At 40.8% G+C, this 20,099-nt stretch overlaps 1 protein-coding gene across 2 annotated transcripts; it reads right to left on the bottom strand.

Moving 5' to 3' along the window:
* Positions 1-1,707: 1,707 nt before the first annotated feature.
* On the bottom strand, positions 1,708-20,030 carry LOC121919194 (keratin, type II cytoskeletal 8-like). 2 transcript variants are annotated; one of them, XM_042445534.1, is made up of 9 exons: positions 19,691-20,030; positions 15,085-15,293; positions 14,206-14,266; positions 12,468-12,563; positions 12,078-12,242; positions 7,910-8,035; positions 6,043-6,263; positions 3,417-3,466; positions 1,708-1,936 (listed from the first exon to the last, which is right to left on the bottom strand). In XM_042445534.1, exons 1-9 carry the CDS (start codon positions 19,985-19,987, stop codon positions 1,776-1,778), a joined length of 1,386 nt encoding a protein of 461 aa, XP_042301468.1. In that variant the 5' UTR covers positions 19,988-20,030; the 3' UTR covers positions 1,708-1,775. The 2 variants fall into 2 exon arrangements, with proteins under 2 accessions (XP_042301468.1, XP_042301469.1); XM_042445535.1 differs by having other exon boundaries at positions 1,801-1,965; positions 19,691-20,027.
* Between the last annotated feature and the right edge of the window lie 69 nt (positions 20,031-20,099).

Here is a 20,099-nt window from a genome sequence, read left to right as displayed (position 1 = left end):
GCATATTTACATTTTAGGCTTGAAGTGGTGTTTCAGCCATTCTCCTTTCACATTCACAGAACTCTGGGAATTGTAGTTCTGTAAGTGGGTTGGGAGGACACATAATTGAATTTCAGTTGAATTCCTCTCCTCATAACATTCCTGGACAGTTACAGTTTTCAGGATTCTTAGAGAAAACCATATGCTTAATAAACATCTAATATATGTGTGAAGTACAAATGTGTCTTGACTTCTGGTTTGGAAAAAAAGGCAGGTATTCACATACTGGCCAGGAAATTTTGCCCAGGACAAGAAAAACGGACAGTCCATGATGGACTGAAATACAGGAAAGCTAGCTTTGTACCAGGCCAGCCTATTTGCCCATCTAGCTCAATATCTTCTACTTTAACTGGTGGTGGTTCCCCATGGTGTCCCCAGTAGGGACATTTCCTATGTGATATTTTTAAGCTGGAGATCATGTGGTCTAAAGTTGTTCCATTTGAAGGCCAAGTGTCCTGTCACAAAGCTACTATGATAGTTACACATAACTGGATTGTTTCATGAGATGGGTAGAAGGTCTATCCTGAAAATGTAGCAAGATGCCAATAACTGACAGGCTGAAGGAGGAAACTGATATGTAAAAGGTTCCCATATTGCAGGGAAATTTGTGTGTCTGTATACACACTCCTCACTGCTTCCTGTGAGTGGTGACTGGACCACCAAGAGGGAGAAGGTCAGAATTTGCCCTCACTGCAATACTAACCAGAAATGCAATGTTTTACATACTCCTTACCATCACACAAAAATAAACAGCAGTTATTCATGTGTATAGGAAAAAGTATGTTTGTATGCAGGAATGCTGTTTAGATGGAAGCTAAATCCATTAAAGTAGTTCTCTGAAGAGAAAAGAGTTTGCTCCTCTCCTAATACAATTTCTGGTTGCCACTGTCTGCTTCCTACCATAGAAGTTAACAGAATTTAGCCCACTTGAATTTTCATAGCCTCTGCATGGGTTCCCTTTCTTGATAATGCTAACAAAATGTATTTTCCCAATCCTGGACCGCAAATGTTTTTGGACTAAAACTTGACACCAGGGAGCATAACCAATAACTAGTCAAGGATGTTGAGAATAGTAGTCCAACAGCAACTGAGGGCAGCAGATTGGAACAGGCTGTAACAGAGGCATGGCAAAGAGAACTGACATCTTACTGTGGAGCTGGGCTTTTCTGTGTGTCACCATTTGAGCAGCTGCTGAGAATACTGCTGCTTTCCCTGTGTAGCTATACAGCCTTTCTCTTCTAACTATGTTCTCCAGGCCCCCTCCATGTGACCTGAATCCCATCTTTTTAAACTTGAAATCTCCATTTGCCTGCCGTCTAAGAATTTGCGTGCTTGGCACAATCCCTTGTACATGTTATCTGGAGGGGTCAGAACCTCCTGCTTCAAAGCAAGCTGAGAATAAACCTATGACGCACAGGCATGCGAGGAAGACACTGCCTGGTAGACCAGGGACTAAGCACACAGAGCTTCTGTTAGAACTCAAATAAGAAAGTGATGCAGATGATAAAACATTCCTGTATGTTTCCACATGAGACGTTAAGAGAAAAGCAGAAGCCATATCATTCTGCTAGCAATGGCTGCTGCTAGGCCTTCTGTGGTAGCTGAGAGAGGTGATACCCTATAGTAAAAAGACTAAGAGATGTAGGCAAGATCATCATGAGCCAGAGGTTTTAAAACAACCATTTATTCAGAAGCATGCAAAGCCACCTGCTCCGTTTGATTTGCTGTGCTAATGGCTACTTCTCCGAGAAGTGACTGGCCTCAGAAAGGATCTTCCCATCCTTGGTCTCAATGGTTTTGATCAGCAGGGGCCTCTTCAGTGAGCTGTTGGTGGTAAAGGCAGTTCCAGTAGTTCTGTTGTGGGATGGTAGTGCTGCTCCCTGAGTTAGGAGCCCAGCTGCATAAGCAATGGATGGGTTTAGAAATCTGGGTCAAGAGATCAGAGAAGGGTGGCTTCAGAGAAGAGGCTCCTTATTGGCTCCCCAGAGTGATTTGAGAAAGAAGGGGATTCATCCAAGCAAATTACCAGGCAGATCCACGTGTCAGAAGGCCAACCAGCCATTTGCACCAAGCAAAAAGATTAATGAAGATTTGCTGAGAGCAAGAGTGAGTTCCAACTGACAGAGATACCATCACCTGACAGACAGACATTTTATACAGAATCTGATTGATGTCCTTGTTCCAACAAAGCTCAGATGCCCTAGACTGGATTCATCTGTTCATATTTAAGTTGGAAACATACAGCTTACAGGCCAATATGAGGGTTTACCAAAGACTCCTAGGACAGAGTCAGGTCTCACACTGTAACAAATATTCACAAGTATTCTAAATCAGCCAAATTTCCTAGGCAATCCATGAACAAGACATTTGAATGTCAAAATTTGATTTTGGTTTCAGAATTTTGAAATTTTACCACAAGATCCAAAATGTACATGCTTTAAGTTTGTTACTACCTCTTGGTTGTTCTGATTTTGGCATGTTTTCAATATGAAATTTCATTAGATACTAGATACTAACCACTATCAAATTATTCCAGATACTATGTGCTATTACATGTCATTTACCAAATATTAAATGCAATCAGTGTCAGCCAACAAATATAAGATCCTGGGAGTTTTCCAAATGTGTTTTGTGGAACGTTGGCATTTCTTACAAACTGATTGGGGTGCCTCAATGATGGCGGAGAAGGCTCCAACCAAATCAATTTGTCCATCATGGCATCCACAGAACCATTTATTTGTTCCAAGACACACTATCAATTCCCAGTTAATGTTGAGATCCACCTGAGTGTCCACTCTACACAGCATGCTCAAGTGGGTTTTTGTGAAGTATGCACGGTAAAATGGTAGACACAAATGATGGAAAGGTTTACCTGAAAATAAATAGCTGAAAGCCATATCGCTTTGCCTCAGTTATCAGTGCTAATATTACATATTATTGCACATCAACAGCCAAAGAGCACCATCAGCATCGGACTGTCAGTTATCAAATATTAATTGCTTTGAGTGTTAGATATAATCATCAAATATTCAATTGATATTTGAAAATGCAGAAATCATTAGAAATATAAGATTTTGGAGGAAAAGTTTGGAATGCTAATGGGTTTCAGCAATTTTGTCAGGACACACACAGAATCTTGGTGGGGAGAATCAGGAAATCTGGAAAGACTCACAGGGAAGCCATGAAGGAAGGATGAAACCACAACGTTACCAGATACTTCCAGAGAAGAAATGAAAAAAATAGCATAGAATAGTGTCACTGGTGGTGTAATTGTTTCCATTTCATTAATCTTCTATTTCAACATGGCCTTGTAACAAACAGACCTGTCCCGATTCTGAGGAACCCCATGTACCAATCAGAGGAGGGACTATACTCACCTAATCTGTCAATAGCACTGAATTGATTACTTGGAGCTTGGCCACTCATCCTGAAAAATGAAAGAACAGCATGCTTTATTGCTTGACAATAGGGCTAACCCAAAATATTCTACTGTCTCAGCCGGAAAGACCAAATACCCCAACCCCAGTTAATACCAAACAAATTATTTTGGCAAAGGAGACAAAGAATCCCTCTCACCATCTCTAGCAGTAAAAATACAGCAAATTATAGAGCAAACAATGTGCTGCTATTTTGTAATACCCCAAAATCAGCTGCTCAGAATGGCTGATTTCATCTACCTAGTACTTTCCTTTGTTGGGAAATGCATGGGAAACATCCTTCAACTGTCTTGATTTGGCAGGGGCAGTCCCTATTAATTGGTTGTCATCCCACTTTTTCAGCTGCTTTAAAAAAATCTCCTCCTCCCACTTCCTCCCTTCATCCTCAGCTTACTTCTTTTGCTGCAATCTGAGTTCAAAGTGCGAATATTATTTGCTGTCTTGGCCACACCATGATGTTGCTTGACCCCATGCGTCTTGGTTTTTATCTGTCAAATGTTGGGGCGTATGATACAAGAGGTTTCTTTCCCCCCGCTCCCAATATTTTTTATGAACCTTTGATTCAAGTTAACATAAAGCACAATTTTTCACCATCACTTAAGGTACCGTAAAGATTTTTCAGGTTTCCAACTGTAATAAATGTTACCTGTTTATCTGTCTTTGTCACTATAAGATTTTAAAAAGACAGGCCTGATTGTTTTGATGAAGGGTCATAAAGAGCATGCATTTGCACTGTAAATGCCCTTGATTCAGTCCCAGGCATCTTTAACTACAAGCTGGAATAAAAGTCTGGAAGTTTAAATGCTCAGTTTTCCCAGAAAAATGTCTACCTACCCCATCTTTAGCTAATCTTTTCTGCATTTCCAAAACTTTGGTCCAAAACACACTGCAGAAATCAACCAGTTTGAGACCGCTTTAACTTTTCTGGCTCAGTATTATGGAATCCTGGGAACTGCAGTTTGTTGTGGCATTAGAGCTCTCTGACAGAGAAGGCTAAACGTCTCACAAAACTACAGATCCCATAATTCTAAATGCCCCAAATCATGTCTGATCTTGGAAGCCAAGAAGAGTCAGCCCTAGTTAGTACTTGGATGGGTGACCACTAATGAATACCAGGCATCATAAGCTTTATTTCAGATGAAGGAACTGGCAAAACCACCTCTGAGTACTCCTTGACTAAAATAACCCTATGGAATTCATGGGGCCACATAAGTCAACAGGTGACTTGAAGGCACACACACACACCAGAGAGCTGCTGCCAGTGGAGGAGAGACTACCAAGCAAGATGGGTTAATGGTATGAACCATCAATCAGAATCCTACTTTTTAGGATTAGTAACTTCCAGAATCTTTCAGGGAAACAGTAAGTGCGATAGAGCTTACCGCAACAGGGTTAACCCAACATATTCTCCTGTCTCAGGTGAAATGGTAAATGCTGCCCATTCCTTTTAAAACCAGCCAGATTTCTAAAGCTCCGTAACACATACCTGCTTGATAGAAGGCAGCTTTCTGTGTTTCCAGTATGCCTGCTCATACTATCCCAAACAATCCTAAAGACCCTTTAGTAAAGGTAAAGATATTCCCCATTCACAAGGTTGTCAAGTCATGTCCAACCATGGGGGGCAGTACTCATCTCTGTTACTAAGCCGAAGAGCCAGTGTTGCCAGAGATTAGTCTGTGATCATGTGGCCAGAATGACTGCACAGAACGCTGTTTACCTTCCCACTGAAGTGGAACTTATTTATCTACGTACTTGCATTTGCATGCTTTCAAACTGCTAGGTTTGGTAGAAGCTGGGACCCCATCATGTGGCACCTGGGCCTCAAACTGCCAACCTGCCGATCTTGCAATCAACAGAATCAGCATCATAACCACTTGAGCCACCACAGCAATCTAAACTGAATCACAACAACCAAGATTTTGAACCTGTGATGGTGTGGAATAACTCATATCTTCCAACACATTATGGATGAAAATGGGGACAACTGCAGCCAAATAACATCAGTCTGTGGTCAAAATGGCAAAAGTAATGAATGAGAAAGAACGTACAAGCTAGGAGAGGCTGCAACAGTTTACTTTTGCCTGGGTCTATGAGGAAAGTTAGCACATGCCTCTCCCACTCCTTTTCTATTCTCACATCAGGTTAATTGAATGCAAACTATTTCTACACTTTGAATTCAATTTGCAGCAGTTGAAATAAACCAGGACACAGGGAGAAACTGGGACATTTTAAAAGCAGATGAAAAAAATGGACCAACAGATGATCAACTGGAACTGTCTCTGCCAAACTGGGACAGTTGGAAAATTGTCCCTTTCAGGGTTCAACCATTGTTAGTTTTTCTTCTTTAGCTCTCTGTACTGCACTCTTTCTAAGCCAGGTCTCCACCCCTGTTGTAATTATTCCTCCACCAGTTTGCTATGCAATAGTATAGGAAGACCATACAGGGACATGTTTGCCCAGTGGTTACTTCTCAAAGTTTTCCCTAATGCCCATTCTGTGAACTGATGCACAAAAACACACCACCTATCCCCAGCGGGTTTGCTCAGAGTTGGAATTTCTGGCTTACCTATTCTCTTCTCCTTCCAACAGTTTCCTGTAGGTTGCAATTTCGATATCAAGAGCCAACTTGATGTTCATCAGCTCTTGATATTCTCGCACTTTGCCTGCCATGTCGTGCTTGGCTCGTCTCAGGGCCTCCTCCAGATCTTGGATAGTGCCCTTGGCACTTTGTACTGCTTGCTCCCCTTGCTCTTCAGCTACTGCCACAGCATTCTCCAGGTTGGTTCTCTGGGCAGGAGGAGAGAGAAGAGCTATGAACTGGCTTTTTTGTCTACAGTTGAACCACACGGAAATCTACAGTAATCAATAAGAAAGAGTCAGGGCCTAAATGCCTGATTTGTCATTGAAACATGATGGGAAAGATCCTTCCTGTTCTGCAAAGTAGCTCAGTATGGCTGTAGCTACTCACATTCTTCCTGCAATGCCATTGCCATTTTAAACACAACAAAAGAAGAATCGTGGGAAGATTAGTCGGAAAGTAGTCTATCCCCCACTTTGGGACATGTTTCCTTCAGCATTCCCAGTTTATTGTTGTGTGCCTTCAAGTCATTTCTGACTTATGGAGACATCAGGATAATTTCACAGGGTTTTCTAGATAAATTTCTTCATAGGGGGGTTTGCCACTGCCAGCTACTGAGGCTGAGAGAGTATGACTTGCCCAGGGTCACCCCAGTGGGCTTCATGGCCCAGTGGGGATTCAAACCCTGTTCTCCAGAATCATAGTCCAACACTCAAATCACTACACTATGCTGTCTCTCCTATCACCCACAAAGGGTCAGACCAGATGGTAGGGGAAATGTGAGTTCCCTGTAAGTAACATGTTTCCCCTCTCACATGAGATACATGTTTTAGTGCTCAGACTTGCAAATTAAGCTCTTGACCTTCCAATAACTAATCACAAAATATCCTACCTAAAATACAGAGCTGAGGACAACCATGTACTATGACAGACATCTTTGATCAGTTGAGGTTGAGAGAGCAACTGTTTTAAATGCTAAATGTACTGTTTAGTTTAACCCTAGGAGAAGTGATTGTTTGGTTAATGACTTTGGAAACAGCTGAAGGACTTCTGAGCCACAGATGCACCAAACAGTGCAGAGTTAAAACAGTCTTAAAAGTTTATGGTTCCTTCATGTCCTGTCTCTCAAATGAACAAATGATCTCTTTTTCCTTCTGCTTCTGAGTTACTTTATGAAATTACTTATAAAACTTGACTGAAGAGGGACTGGATAGTTCAGGAGAACCCAGAATGGATTTTAGCCTTAATCTCAACATCAAGCCCCAGATAATTTTGCTGCCTGAGGCTAAATAGCAATGGCAATCCCATTCCTCAAGTCAAAGCAGGGCCCAAGACATTTTGTTGTCTAAAATGAACCAGCAAATATCACTTGCTATGGGGGAATGTGAAGCTATACATATTCAGAGATGGCCATACCACTTTGGAACTTGAGATATTGTTGTAGTTGTGTGTCTTCAAGTCAATTCCAACATCTGGCAACTCAAAGGCAAACCTATCACAGGGTTATCTGGGACTGAGAATGTGCGACTCACCCAAGGTCACTTAGTGAGTTACCATGACTGACCAGGGAATCGAACCATAATCTCCAGAATTGTAGTCTAGTGCTCAAACCACTACACCATGCTGGCTCTTAAATGAGATATAAAATCCCACATTATGTCTTATTGGGAATAAGAATGATACTAACAAAAATTATATGAAATAATATTAAAGAACAACAAAGAACTCTGTCTACTGGGAGTACCTGCCAGCATTGTCAGTCTGTACAGCATTTCCCTCATCACTATACAGTTAACCCTTTCCCCAGTATTTTGGCTAAAAATTGCTTTTTTCTGTCTAGTGGAAAGTAGCTCACCTGATTCTTCAAGGCTTCAATTTCCCCATTAACACGCTGAGCATATCGAGTCAACTCGGCGATCTGCCCCTTGGTCCCTTTCAGCTCCTCATGGTGCTTCTGGGTCTGCCTTGCCAAGTCATCAAACTGGAGGGTAAGGAGAATTATTGGGAAAGTTTAGTTACCAGGCCACCAGGATGCTATACATAGTGATACAGGACAACCCCACCACAAAAAATAAATAAATCAATATTTCTGTTGTCTTATTGGTGGATATATTGGGCCAGGTGTGCTTAGCTGGAGCCAGAAGGCCTCCCAAATTTTAATAAAGATCTAGTTGACCTCACAGTTATGTGAAAAAATCATACTTGTTCATTTTAAACAAGTCAGGTATCTCAATATGAATCACATGGGAAAACTGAGTTGTTAACATTCAATATTTATGATCAAACATTTACCCTGTATTGAATATCGAATGTTAATAATTCCATAAATGGTACAATATTAAGTTTCAGAGAGGAGCAAAACATTTGCACTTGAACTGCTGCAAGACATAAGGAAGAGGGCTGTGAAACTTGAATTATACCCGGTTGCTATGAAGTATGGAAACAGATGTGAAGGTGAGCTACACTTAAATTACCTTGGGCAGCAGAAAATGATTTCTGATTTGTAGCTCTTATGAATTTTCTTAACTATGCCTAGTTATGAATATTCCAAAATCTATATCACTGCAATGGGAAGGCATATTTAGATAATGTATGAGCAATGATGAGCTACTATAGTGAGATTCTATACAATATTTTATATTTTAATACTTTATAATAAAACAGAGAAGAAAGAGGAGATGAATGCCTTAAAATAGAAGAGATTAATGCCTCTCTCTTCAGTATGAATGCATGACTTAGTATTGCCTATACATGCCATGAGGAACTGATTTCGGTCCAACCTGAAGCCTTTTTGATTAAGTGGGAGCATCACTGAAAGCTCTATTCTGGTACAGAATTAGGTACTGATCAGAAAATACTGATAAGAATCTCTTAACAAAAATGTTATTACTGAAGTTAGGAAAGTTGACATCAGATGGGGTTGGTTATATTTCCTGTTATGTTCTTCTTCGTGATGATTAGATTAATACAAGATCATTAACAAGAAGAATTCAGAAGTATGAAAAATAGGATTATCTCCCCCCTTCATTTCTTCAGATGGTCATACATATGATACAGCAGGATGATAGTGGGAAATTGCCCAACTCCATTTGAAAGTTTCCAAGTACACCATTACACTTGATAAGGCAGCATGAGGTCAAGAGTTTTAGCAAAGGTCCAAAACACACTGCAGAAATAATCTAGTTTGAGATGGATTTAACTGCCCTGGCTCAATGCTAGGGAATTATGGGATCTGTAGTTTTGTGAGACATTTAGCCTTCTGTGTCAGAGAGCTCTAATGCCACAACAAATTGCAATTTCTAGTACTGAGCCAGAAAAGTTAAAGTGGTCTCAAACTGGTTGATTTCTGCAGTGTGTTTTGGACCAAAGTTTTGGAAAGATTAGCTAAAGATGGGGTAGGTAAAGTGCAGCCCATGATTACATGCAGTCCACAATGTGTGTGTGTGTGTGTGTGTGTGTGTGTGTGTGTGTGTGGGCCTTGCGCTTGTGTCAGACATTTTTCTGGCCGAAAACAGCTCTATTTGATTCTGGAAGCCTCCAAAAATGATAATTTAGCACAAAATATCCTCCCCAAGCCTTCCCCTAGACCTACCCCACATCTCCAAATCCCACACTTCTGTTTTCAGCTGGCTTCTCTTGCTTAGCTTGTGTTGGATTCTTGTGTGTGCATATTAATCCTCACACCCATTGCAGTTGGCTACCCCTGGGCTAGTTATCTATAGTATATGAGCCATTATTACTATTGGGTACACAAGATTAAAGCAAAGGATTTTAAAAGTGTAAATGTGTGAACTGTCATGGAATTTGAAAATTAATCAATAAATGAATAAATAATAATTTCTTACCCACATCTCCCTATGGAAGAACAAATAAGCAAGAAACAATAAACCAGACATGTTAATGTCTGCTACAAGAGTATATAAAATTAATACATATTAAAAACAGTCAATATATACTGGAAGAATGTAGGCCTGCCAGAAAAGACTGAACTTTACTGCTTAAACTCAAAGAGCATAGCCAGCCAATAAATCTCTTCCAGCCACCATTCCACAATGCTGCCTTTGTGAATTTTATGTTCTGGTTTTCTTCAGTCATTTCCCCACCTTTGTTTTAATTTTTCTCTAATTTCTTCATAAACTTGGAATTTAAAAAATTCCATGTGAAAGTTGTATGCATTTTAAGGGGCATTTTTGTAATCAGTTTCTCAAAACGCAATTCATTTTTGTTTTGCATTATTTTCACCAATAAATGCATTCTTCCTGTGTACTCCACAATATATGCATTTTTGTATATAGTTTTTCATTAGAGAAGTGCACTGGAAAACAAATCAGCAGACTGTGATCATGGAAACATAACTTGCATTTTGTTATGCATAGTTTGCATTTTGTTCAGGAAGTACAAATTAAGCAAGTCATTATTAAAATGTGAACTGGAGATATTTTATTTCCATGTCTGTTAGAACTGATAGGTTTTCAAAAGAGAAACAACTAATAATAAAGGAACCTTTCACAAGAACGCTTGAGACTGGCTGAGATGTGTGAGGCAGGCCTATATAGGAGCCTCTCAAAACAGTTCTAGACTCCTGTGAGATTTTAAATTCTATGGGAACCTTCAAACCCCTGAAAAGCTCACAATGGCAAGCCAGCACCTATCACTAGGCAAGGAATTTTATTACTGCCATATACAACTTGGAGTGGGGAAAGCAGGCACCAGCAGCACTCACACCAGAACCTCCATCCCTCCAGCATTTTAAGGGCTTAGTGTTCAGCCAAAACTCAAAAATATGGAATCTTTGGCACTTTGTTAAATTGTCATATTGAATGAGGTGCTGGACCTTAAATAAGAATGATGATTGGAAACCCTAATCATTATATATGACTGCTCTTGTACACCACCCCAATTAAGTATCTGTGGTGATCTTTTTCTTCTGAGATGTTCTACAAAAAGTATTAGTTCCAAAGTATTGTCTAATTTTAGAACTTTTTAACAAGAATGTGTTTTTTTTAAAAAAAAATGGCAAATATTTGTTCTAGAGTTTCACTTCATCTTTTTTCAGTTAGGATGTGGTTCACACTTTAGTATTGCATCTTTGGATGGGCTATAATATAGGTTTAGCAACTACAAGCTGAACTCTGCTCATGCAGTGGACCTTTCCAGGTTCCTTTCCCAATGCAGCCCTCTGTGTCTCTCCAAAACCATCTCTCAGAAGTGAGGCACCTTCTGGAGAAAATGCCTAGAATCTGAGAAATTGCCATGCACAAATGACAATGCATTTCCAGTGGCACTTGAACCTTTTGGACCCAAGCAAAACTGCTTCAGCCATGTTCAAGTAGACTTGGTCATGTATATCTAGCTATGTAGCACATGCACTAAGCAACCACTTTACAGAATTGCTAAGAAGCATACAAGACACCAACAAGAGTGCCTGATGTACATTGGTGGCCAATGCTCATCAGGACGAATGTGCTGCTCATCAGGAGGACTGAGGCACATATGCAAATCCACTTACAAAGACTTCTATCTCCAGCAGGATTCCAATCATTGACAAAAGCACATACTATGACATAAGTAACAGTATACTGTACATAAAGTTATTGTTAAAATGCACTTGAACTATTTATAGAAGTAAAACTTTAAAAAGCAATCTATTAAAAAGTCAAAAAGATAGAAATCAGTAAAAGCACACTGTTAAAAGCTTTTGGAGTCAGTTCCTAAAAGCTTTTCAGAATAAAAAAGTTTTCTCTTGCCAACATGAGGACACATCCTAACTTCCCTTTTTAGTGGCCTCCAGATAGTTTTCTGCATCCAAATGAACTGCAGGACAGAATTTCCCTCTATTTCCCCTGCCTGGTTGCACTGTTTATTTGGAACTAAAATGTTTTACTCTTGTTCTAGATGATGTAACCAGATGAGAATTTTCAGTGCTACATCCTGGATTTTGATAGCAGAGAAACAAAATAAAATGGAGTCCATGCCACCAATGTCATGATACGAATGTAAGGTAATAGAAATGAAACTCTTGCCTTGTTCTTGTACCACTGTTCTGCCTCTTCACGGCTTTTGGCTGCCATGGCCTTGTACTGTTCCTTCACCTCATCAATTATGTGTTTCATCTCCAACTCCGGGTTGTTGTTCATTTCCACAGTGACCATTGAATTTTGGATCTGGGATTGCAACTCCCGAATTTCCTGAATGGAAATAGGGAAAGGATACTAATAACTACATTGAAGGGAAAACTGGAATTGAGAATCACTAGGGAAACTGGATAACGTAGAGGATAACTCTAGTCCTTATGCAAAACCCTTGCACAATCTTCCATCAGTGATCCTCAGAGGGTACACCAAGTCAGAGATGAAAATCCCTCCCACTCCCATCATTTATACACTATCACTGCCCCCCCTCCTGAAACCCACCTCTTCAAAGAGCTGCTTCAGGTATTTTATTTCATTGGAGATCCCTTCTAGTTTGGACTCAATATCCACCTTCTGCAAATAGATGTCATCAAGGTCCTGTAATAGGACAGAAGTAGTCAGCAGACTATCAGAATAAATTTCCCATTCCTTGAAAAGAGAGATTGTGCACCGTGAAGAGGCCAGCCCAGAGCATGGTGCTCCCAGAGGCAAATGACAAAATGGTGCCCTCCTTTAATTTCATTTACAGTAGTTGAAAGGTACTGCAATTACATCTTACTTGAGAACTGGAAACAAGATAGCATCCTTCCACTACACTCCCAAGGGCAGCAAAAAAGACCATATAGCATATATGGGTGTTACCTCCCAGAAAGGGGAATTGCCAGAGGGCTACTTTCACAATATGTGCTGCTCTGTGGTCATCTCACTCTGCCTAATGGTAGGGCCAACTGTGTACTGTGAAGATTTCTGGTTCATGGATTTAGTAGAGCCAATCCTTCAAAATGAACAATGCTCAGTCTGCTTATGCCTTCTCTAATCTGGGAGAACTGTAATCTAGGAGTTGTAATCTGAGGATTGCAATCTAGGGCAAGTGAAGTAGGAGTATAAAATGAAGGAACATAGTAACCTCTTGAACATAGCAGCAGGAAATATGTCAAGCATCCAATCATAGAACAAGGCATAAAGAAATAAATGCAAGACTTCAATTTGAAGACAGTCATGTGTTCTCACAGACAGTATATTTTACACTTGATGAACACCTCTTCTAATTATGTGCTAAGTGTGTCATCTAATAGACACACATATCCTCCTGCATATCCTCCCACCCCGAGGCCTTGCCATTCATAACAGACCTACACTTCCAACAGACATCACTTCCTCCCAACCAAGGGTCACACATTCCAGAACATGGCCACATAGCCCGGAAAACCCAAAGAAAACTGTGTGTTAACTAATTTGGCCATATATGCTATGTTAGATATGTAGCATGTGGTGGTGACCTTTTAAACCTATAAGCTTGTGAGGCCCACAATATGTATCAGCTTTATCACACTGTTGCCAATTCACTTTGTGACATAAACACGTATAGGTCATGCTACACATGTGAGGCCAAAAAACTGACCATATTCTGTTGAGAGTGGAAGAAATGGGAGTTGCACAGACAGCATATTCATTTTAGCCTTGTCTTTAAAAGCTACTGTTGTGAATACTATACTTTACATTGCAGTTGCACATAATGTATTGTGCACTGTGAAACAGAATATAGTCATTTACATGTGCTGTTCTGCATGGGGGCTGTGTAGCACTCATACAGCATATATCTATATATGCTTATGTACACTACGCTAAGGGAATGTTGGACTGAATGGTGAGAGTTAAGTCTTCATCTAAGCTTTTCCCCTGAATTTGCTTCTCTGCCTGCAGAAAGGCCCCAAAAAAGATAAATGCAGATCAACTGGCATCTCCTTTTTTGTCACTGGATATGAGTAGATTGGCAAATTTAGAGGGGTGATTGCTAGATAGGAAATTTTATACTATCCCTGCCCATTTGTGGTGGGACTAACCTGGATCTGGCCCCTACATGTTTATTTATAAGCTAAATAGAAAATCTCATCTTCACAGCTTAGCATGATGTTTAGACCTCAGCTGCAAGAAACAAACACCTTTGGATTAGTGAAAGAAAATTCAGGTCTTATCAGTTCCTTTAGGCATCTACATACTTTCCATGTCTCAGACCCACCTTCTTGGTTATCACAAATTCATTTTCCAGCTGATTACGCCTATTGATTTCATCTTCATACCTATAGATGAGAGAAAGAACATGCAATGTGTGAAGTGCAATAGAAAACACCACACAAATATCCTGATGGGTAACGAAGGTAACTACATTAGATGCAACATTAATGTATCATTTATCAAAACCATTTACCTCCATGCTCCCCCTCTCCCCTACCCAATGGCTCAGCCACAGCCTCAAGCATTACTTAGTTACTTCTTGCTAGCTGTGTATATAACATCTCAACTTGGCACCATCAAGCATCAGCTTCATAACTGTGCATATGTGGCAGTGCTATTTTCCCATTTTACATTAAGAAGGCCTCAGGAATTGTGTAATGTTTTATGACAGTTAGGATATGTCACAGAGTACCAGAAGTCAGTTGAAATAATAATGGAGAAAGGGCAATTGTAAGGCTTTGTTGTGTCCATAGCTGAGGGACTTGAGGTTTCAATGAAGAATGTTCTGACTTTGAACAGTGTTAGTAAGGAACCAGCTGGGTCATGGGCAAAGAGTTTTGGTTGCCATGATATCCAAAGTGCCTCATCCCCCCTTTAGTCCATTTAATTTTTCATTGCATAGAGCAAGGCTAGGAGAATTTAGCAGGTCCAAGGACAATCTTCCCTAAATTTGTCACAGACTGCTTGCATGTATGTGTGGGTATTACTATCCCACAAAAAAATCATTAGTTTAGACTAGAAATATAGGCTGAAGGAGGAGCCACTTCTTTTCTCCGATACAGATCTTTGATTGCAATTTGTTTTGCATAATTTTAAATAAAACTTAAAGAAGGACTGATAATGGATCACCCACCATCACCTTCTTGACTCTTCACAAACCCACCTGCTCTTCAGTTCTTCTAGAAAGGCCTGCGTATGGTCCAACTCATTTTGCAATTTCATCTTTTCTTGATTCAGTGCATCAATTTGCTGCTTAAGGGGCTGGCTATGGGCTGTCATGATGCGCCCAACATTGGATTTGTACTGGTCTTTGTTTTTCAGTAGCTTCAGCTGCATTTCTAGCACTTTGTTTTGCTGCTCAAGCTTCCGCACCTTGGTGAACAGAGAATGAAAAGGAAAATAATAATACAACACGGGCACTAAGGTAAGAAATTCTCTTCCAAATCTGTCCAGTGCAGGATTGCAATCCATTCCAAAGGCTATTGTGGACAGTCCCTAAAATATACTCTGCAAGCAACCAATCATCCTGAGTTGCATGTATTTTAATGACACTTCAGAAATCAAACACATCTCAATGGCCAATAGAATGAATTGATGTATTGAACAGCCACTGTTCTTGTGCATTGGTAAGACTGGTCTTCTGGTTGCACGCACATAAACCAGCACTGAAATAATACTGTTAGTCTTCTCACATTGATTCAGAATAGTCAAGAACATGCTCCATTGTTGTGACTACTTCTGCCAATGCTGCTCCCCACAAATTTACCCCTTAAACCAGACAGCACCTCAATGGAAAGACTTCTGAGGTGCTGCAGATTGGGGTGCTGGGAAATGATGACTGCAGCACTCTCCTAGTTGAGGGCTCATTGGGAGAGGTAGCTAGAAGTCATGGGGGTCCTGCCACAGCTGCTTGTCCCAATGCACTCCATAATAGGGAAAGTACTGCAGTCATCATTTCCCAGCACCTCATCTGGAAAACTTTCAATTTGGGCACTGCCTCACTTAAAAAGTAGATTTTGGGGTTCACACTCAGACATTAATTGTAAACATGAATCCCCTAAGTTATGAGATCATTTATGGTCTCATAAATATCGAACAAGGTGCAGGGCAATGTTTCTATTGCCATATAGACTGTCATTGTAGAAACACTGAAGAAATGGGTTTCACACATATGTGCTAAATTGGCACAAGAGTGTACAAAGGGTTTTTTGGACGCAATCCCACTGTCATTGCGTGCCTCTCACTTTAAAGCAGGAAACTTTAGAGTACACCAGAAAACTTGAGGGGGATTGCAGGCATTGCATACTTTCTCCCTTTCAGCCAACATTTTCAATCAGATTCCATCTCAAGAAGATTGGTTGCTAAAATTGTAGGAATTTGTAGGAATGGATAAATTGACTAGATTATATGGCAGAGACGTTTAGATTTTAGAATTGTCTTATTGTGTAGATGTTTATTGTTCTCTTAAGTTCTTTTTAAAATTTGATATAATATTAAGATGCATTCATTTTAAAAAAATATTATTTTAAAGATTTGTGATAATGTTTGAATAGAAAGAGGGGAGTAGAATCACCTAATGTAATAGAACCATAGACAGGCAAGTTGGCTTTTCTATTTGACACATTCCCCCACCAGAGGGCACAAGCCTTCTTCATTTCCTAGTCCAGTCCAATGCCATAATTTAAGTATTCAAATTCTTGAAAGGAGCCAGGCTGGTGTAGTGGTTTGAGTGTTGGACTATGATTCTGTTCAATTCCCTGCTCAGCCTTACAACCCACTGGGTGGCCTTGGGCAAGTCACATGCTCTCAGTCTCAGGGGGAAGCAATGGCAAACCTCCTCTTAAAGGGCTCTTAGGGACTGACTTCAATACCGTGCTGGTCATTGCCTGGGGTTGCAAGGGGTCACTCTGTCCATGGAGGTGGGGCCGGGCCCCTGGCCTTTGTTTTTTATCTCCCTGCCTACCAGGTGCCACAGAGGTGGAGTTACCCACTATCAAGGAAGCTCGGCTCCTTCTCTGCTGGGAAACAGTTGTATTCAGGGTTCTGTCCCAGGGATGTAGCCAGGATTTTAGGAAGGGGAGATCCAGACTAAGTGCCACCATTATAATGGAGCTTGGGTGCGGCGGCACAGCAACACACACCATTCATTTTATCTAACGGAAGGAGGGGTCTGGACCCCAAGACCCCCCCCCCCCCGGCTATGTCCCTCTCTGTCCCCTTTTACTTTTGCTTCTCATCTGTCCTTAACTGCCTTTATAATCCATTGAGGCTTCTCTTTCTTTTGGGCTGCAGCTAGTGCCTTTTTGCATGCCTCCTTCTTGACAATGTCCCTGGCTTCGACCCAGAGTTCTTCAGGTTCACAATCTACATTCATTTGCATGCTTATACTTTAAAATTGATATCAGATATTGTTTGATTTCCTGGTCTCAGAATATCAAGCTGAAGCTTTTTTTAAAGAATACTCTCCACTACTGGCAGACTCAGCTGTGGGATTAAAATAAATAACAAAAATTCCCTTTCTGGCCATGACCTAGAAACACTGAAAAACTTTGCCACCTATTAGACCCGATAAATTGCCCTTTAAAATCATTAACTAACCCCTTAAACTAACTAAATTGCCATTAACATGGGGCAGCATATCATCCCAAACACCGTTTCTTCCATAAAAGAGTAATCAGTTCCATCTTACCTTAAAAATGAACATATCAATCATACCAATCCAATTTTTTTATTTATTAATTTTATGTTACTACTGTGAGTTTATAATATTCTTCTCTGAATAATATTTATTGTGCTTTGCGGATAATGGTATCCTATTCATCAATTATATTTGCTGCCCTTTATTGTTGTTGTTAAAACAGTAAAACTTTATATGTTATATTTAATTTTAGAGACTGGTGGCTAGCAGCAAATTATTAACTATTTTTGTTACCAAGGCAGCCTACACACATTTTTTTAAAAAAAAGACACAATTGCATTGGGAATGAGCATGAAAGATGCCGTGAGTTCTTTCTGCTTTGCCTTGCACTGTGGAGTATCATAAAGCATAATTAGCACTAATCTATTAAAACAGTGTGTGGCACAGCTTTAGGGACTGAGCTTTATTAAGAAGAACCAATGAGTGTTAAGACAAAAATCCTTAAGGCAGAAACTTTTATGAATGGCTATAGTGCAATGGCAGCATCTGTGTTAGTCTGGGGCAGCAAATTATGAGTCTTGTAAAGGGCTACTTGGCATACGCATTTGTGGGCTACAGCCGTGCATCTGATAAAGTGAGCTGCAGTCCACAAAAGCTTTGTTGCTGTTGTGTGCCCTCAAGTCATTTCTGACTGACGGTGATCCAAGCTTCCTCTAAACAAAGCTTGTCAAAATGTAAGGTGCTGCATGAGTCTGTGTTGCTATTGTTCTTGTTTCAATCCAAATTCTTGCCTTCTCAGTATTGTTTTTGGGTGTCTTCAAGTCCTTCATGACTGGCAGCAATCTGAAGGCAAACCTTTCATGGGGTTTTCTTGGCAAGTTTTGTTCAGAAGGAGTTTGCTGTTGCCATCCTGAGTCTTAGAATGACTTGCAAAAGGACATCCAGTGGGTTTACATGGCCAAGCTGGGATTCAAACCTTGGTCTCCAAAGTCATAGTCCAGCACTCAAACTGCTATGGCATGCTGGCTCTGTACATAGTACTAATAACTACAGTGGGCCATTGGTAACTTCTGGGGTTTGGTTCCAGGATTTCCCCGGGGGAACAAAAATCCATCGATGCTCAAGTCCCATTCAATATATTGTTATACAAAAGGCTAAATCAAGATTTGCTATTTGGAATTTACATATTTTAAAAAAAATATTTTCAAACTGTGGATGGTCGAATCCGTGGATAAAGAATCTGTGAATACCGAGAGCCAACTGTACTAAGTTTAGCACTCAAGGGGGACTTGTAGTTTTCTTTGAGACAAACTGAAAGGAAGAAGTCGGCAGCATGAGCTTTCCTAGACTTAACTCTACCTCCTCAGATGCATTTATTTATTTAGTTGTTAAGTGCTTTTACCTTTTTTAAATTTTAGCCTATTTTAACACAATTGATGGGTTTTAATTTTGCGACAGTTTAATTCGATTTTAATTTTTACCAGATTCACTTTTCTATGCAAAGATTAGTCGCAGAAGCAAGCAGTCTGGTGTAAATGTTCTTCACCTCTCCCAAATTACTCTTTTTGGTCCTCTGTTTTATTATTATTATTATTATTATTAATATTAATTGTCACATTTGTAAGTTTTTAATGGTATTTTTCAAATATATAGCTGTGTTAGTCTGTAGAATGAGTATGTAGAGAGATCTCGTAGCCCCTTGGAGACTCACTGAAAGAAAGAAGTTGGCAGCCTGAGAGCTTCCCTAGACTGAAATCTACTTCCTCCTTCACCAAAAGCATCTGAGGAAGTAGACTGAACTCTATAGGAAAGCTCTCCTGCCGCCAACTTCTTTCTTTCAGTGAGTCTCCAAGGGGCTACAAGATCTCTCTACTACGGACTGGTTGCATTGTTGTAAGTTTTTAATGCTACGTTTTTAGACCATAGGCCGCTTTGGGTCCCCATTTGGGGGAAAAATCGGGATACAAATTAATACCATCATCATCTTCATCCAGCTCTCTCTCTCTCTCTCTCTCTCTCTCTCTCTCTCTCTCTGTGCTCTATATTACCCACACAGGAGGAGAAAGGCCTCACTGTCTCTCTCACAGACACACAGACAGACAGACACACCAAGAGCGAGAAGGGGGAGCACCTTGTCGATGAAGGAGGCGAACTGGTTGTTGAGCCCCTTGATCTGCTCCTTCTCCTCGGTGCGGATCTGGTGCAGCTTGGGGTCGATCTCCAAGCTGGGCAGCGAGGAGAGGAGGAAAGCGGGCGAGGCCGAGAGGGAAGAGCCGGCGGGGAAGCCAGGGGCTGCTAGCGCTGCTCCTCCTCCTCGGAGGCCCCCGGGACTGGCCCGGTACCAGGCGCCCCGGCTGGGCAGGGAGCCTTGGGAGCGGCTACTGAAGGTGAGGCTCCCCGGGCGGGGAAGGGAGTAGGAGAGGCTCATGCTGAGAGGCCGGGCGGGGAGGGAGAGGAGGCCCAGTGAGGGCCCTATTTAAACCCACCTGGAAGCCCCGCTCATTTCCATCTCATTAGCATTGCCCCACCCCTTTAGCCTA

This window comes from Sceloporus undulatus, chromosome 1, assembly GCF_019175285.1.
Source record: "Sceloporus undulatus isolate JIND9_A2432 ecotype Alabama chromosome 1, SceUnd_v1.1, whole genome shotgun sequence".
In the NCBI taxonomy this organism is placed as follows: domain Eukaryota; kingdom Metazoa; phylum Chordata; class Lepidosauria; order Squamata; family Phrynosomatidae; genus Sceloporus; species Sceloporus undulatus.
The sequence above is the reverse complement of the archived record's forward strand: the minus strand, read 5'-3'. Positions and strand labels throughout refer to the sequence as shown.

Bases quoted from the DNA above. Each gene is read 5' to 3' on its own strand.
- LOC121919194 (XM_042445534.1), bottom strand. From the start codon at position 19,987: ATGAGCCTCTCCTACTCCCTTCCCCGCCCGGGGAGCCTCACCTTCAGT. The intron at 12,564-14,205 runs GTGGGTCTGAGA...GTCCTATTACAG, and splicing joins AATTTGTGATAACCAAGAAG to GACCTTGATGACATCTATTT. The intron at 8,036-12,077 runs GCAAGAGTTTCA...CTTACCCTCCAG, and splicing joins AACAGTGGTACAAGAACAAG to TTTGATGACTTGGCAAGGCA.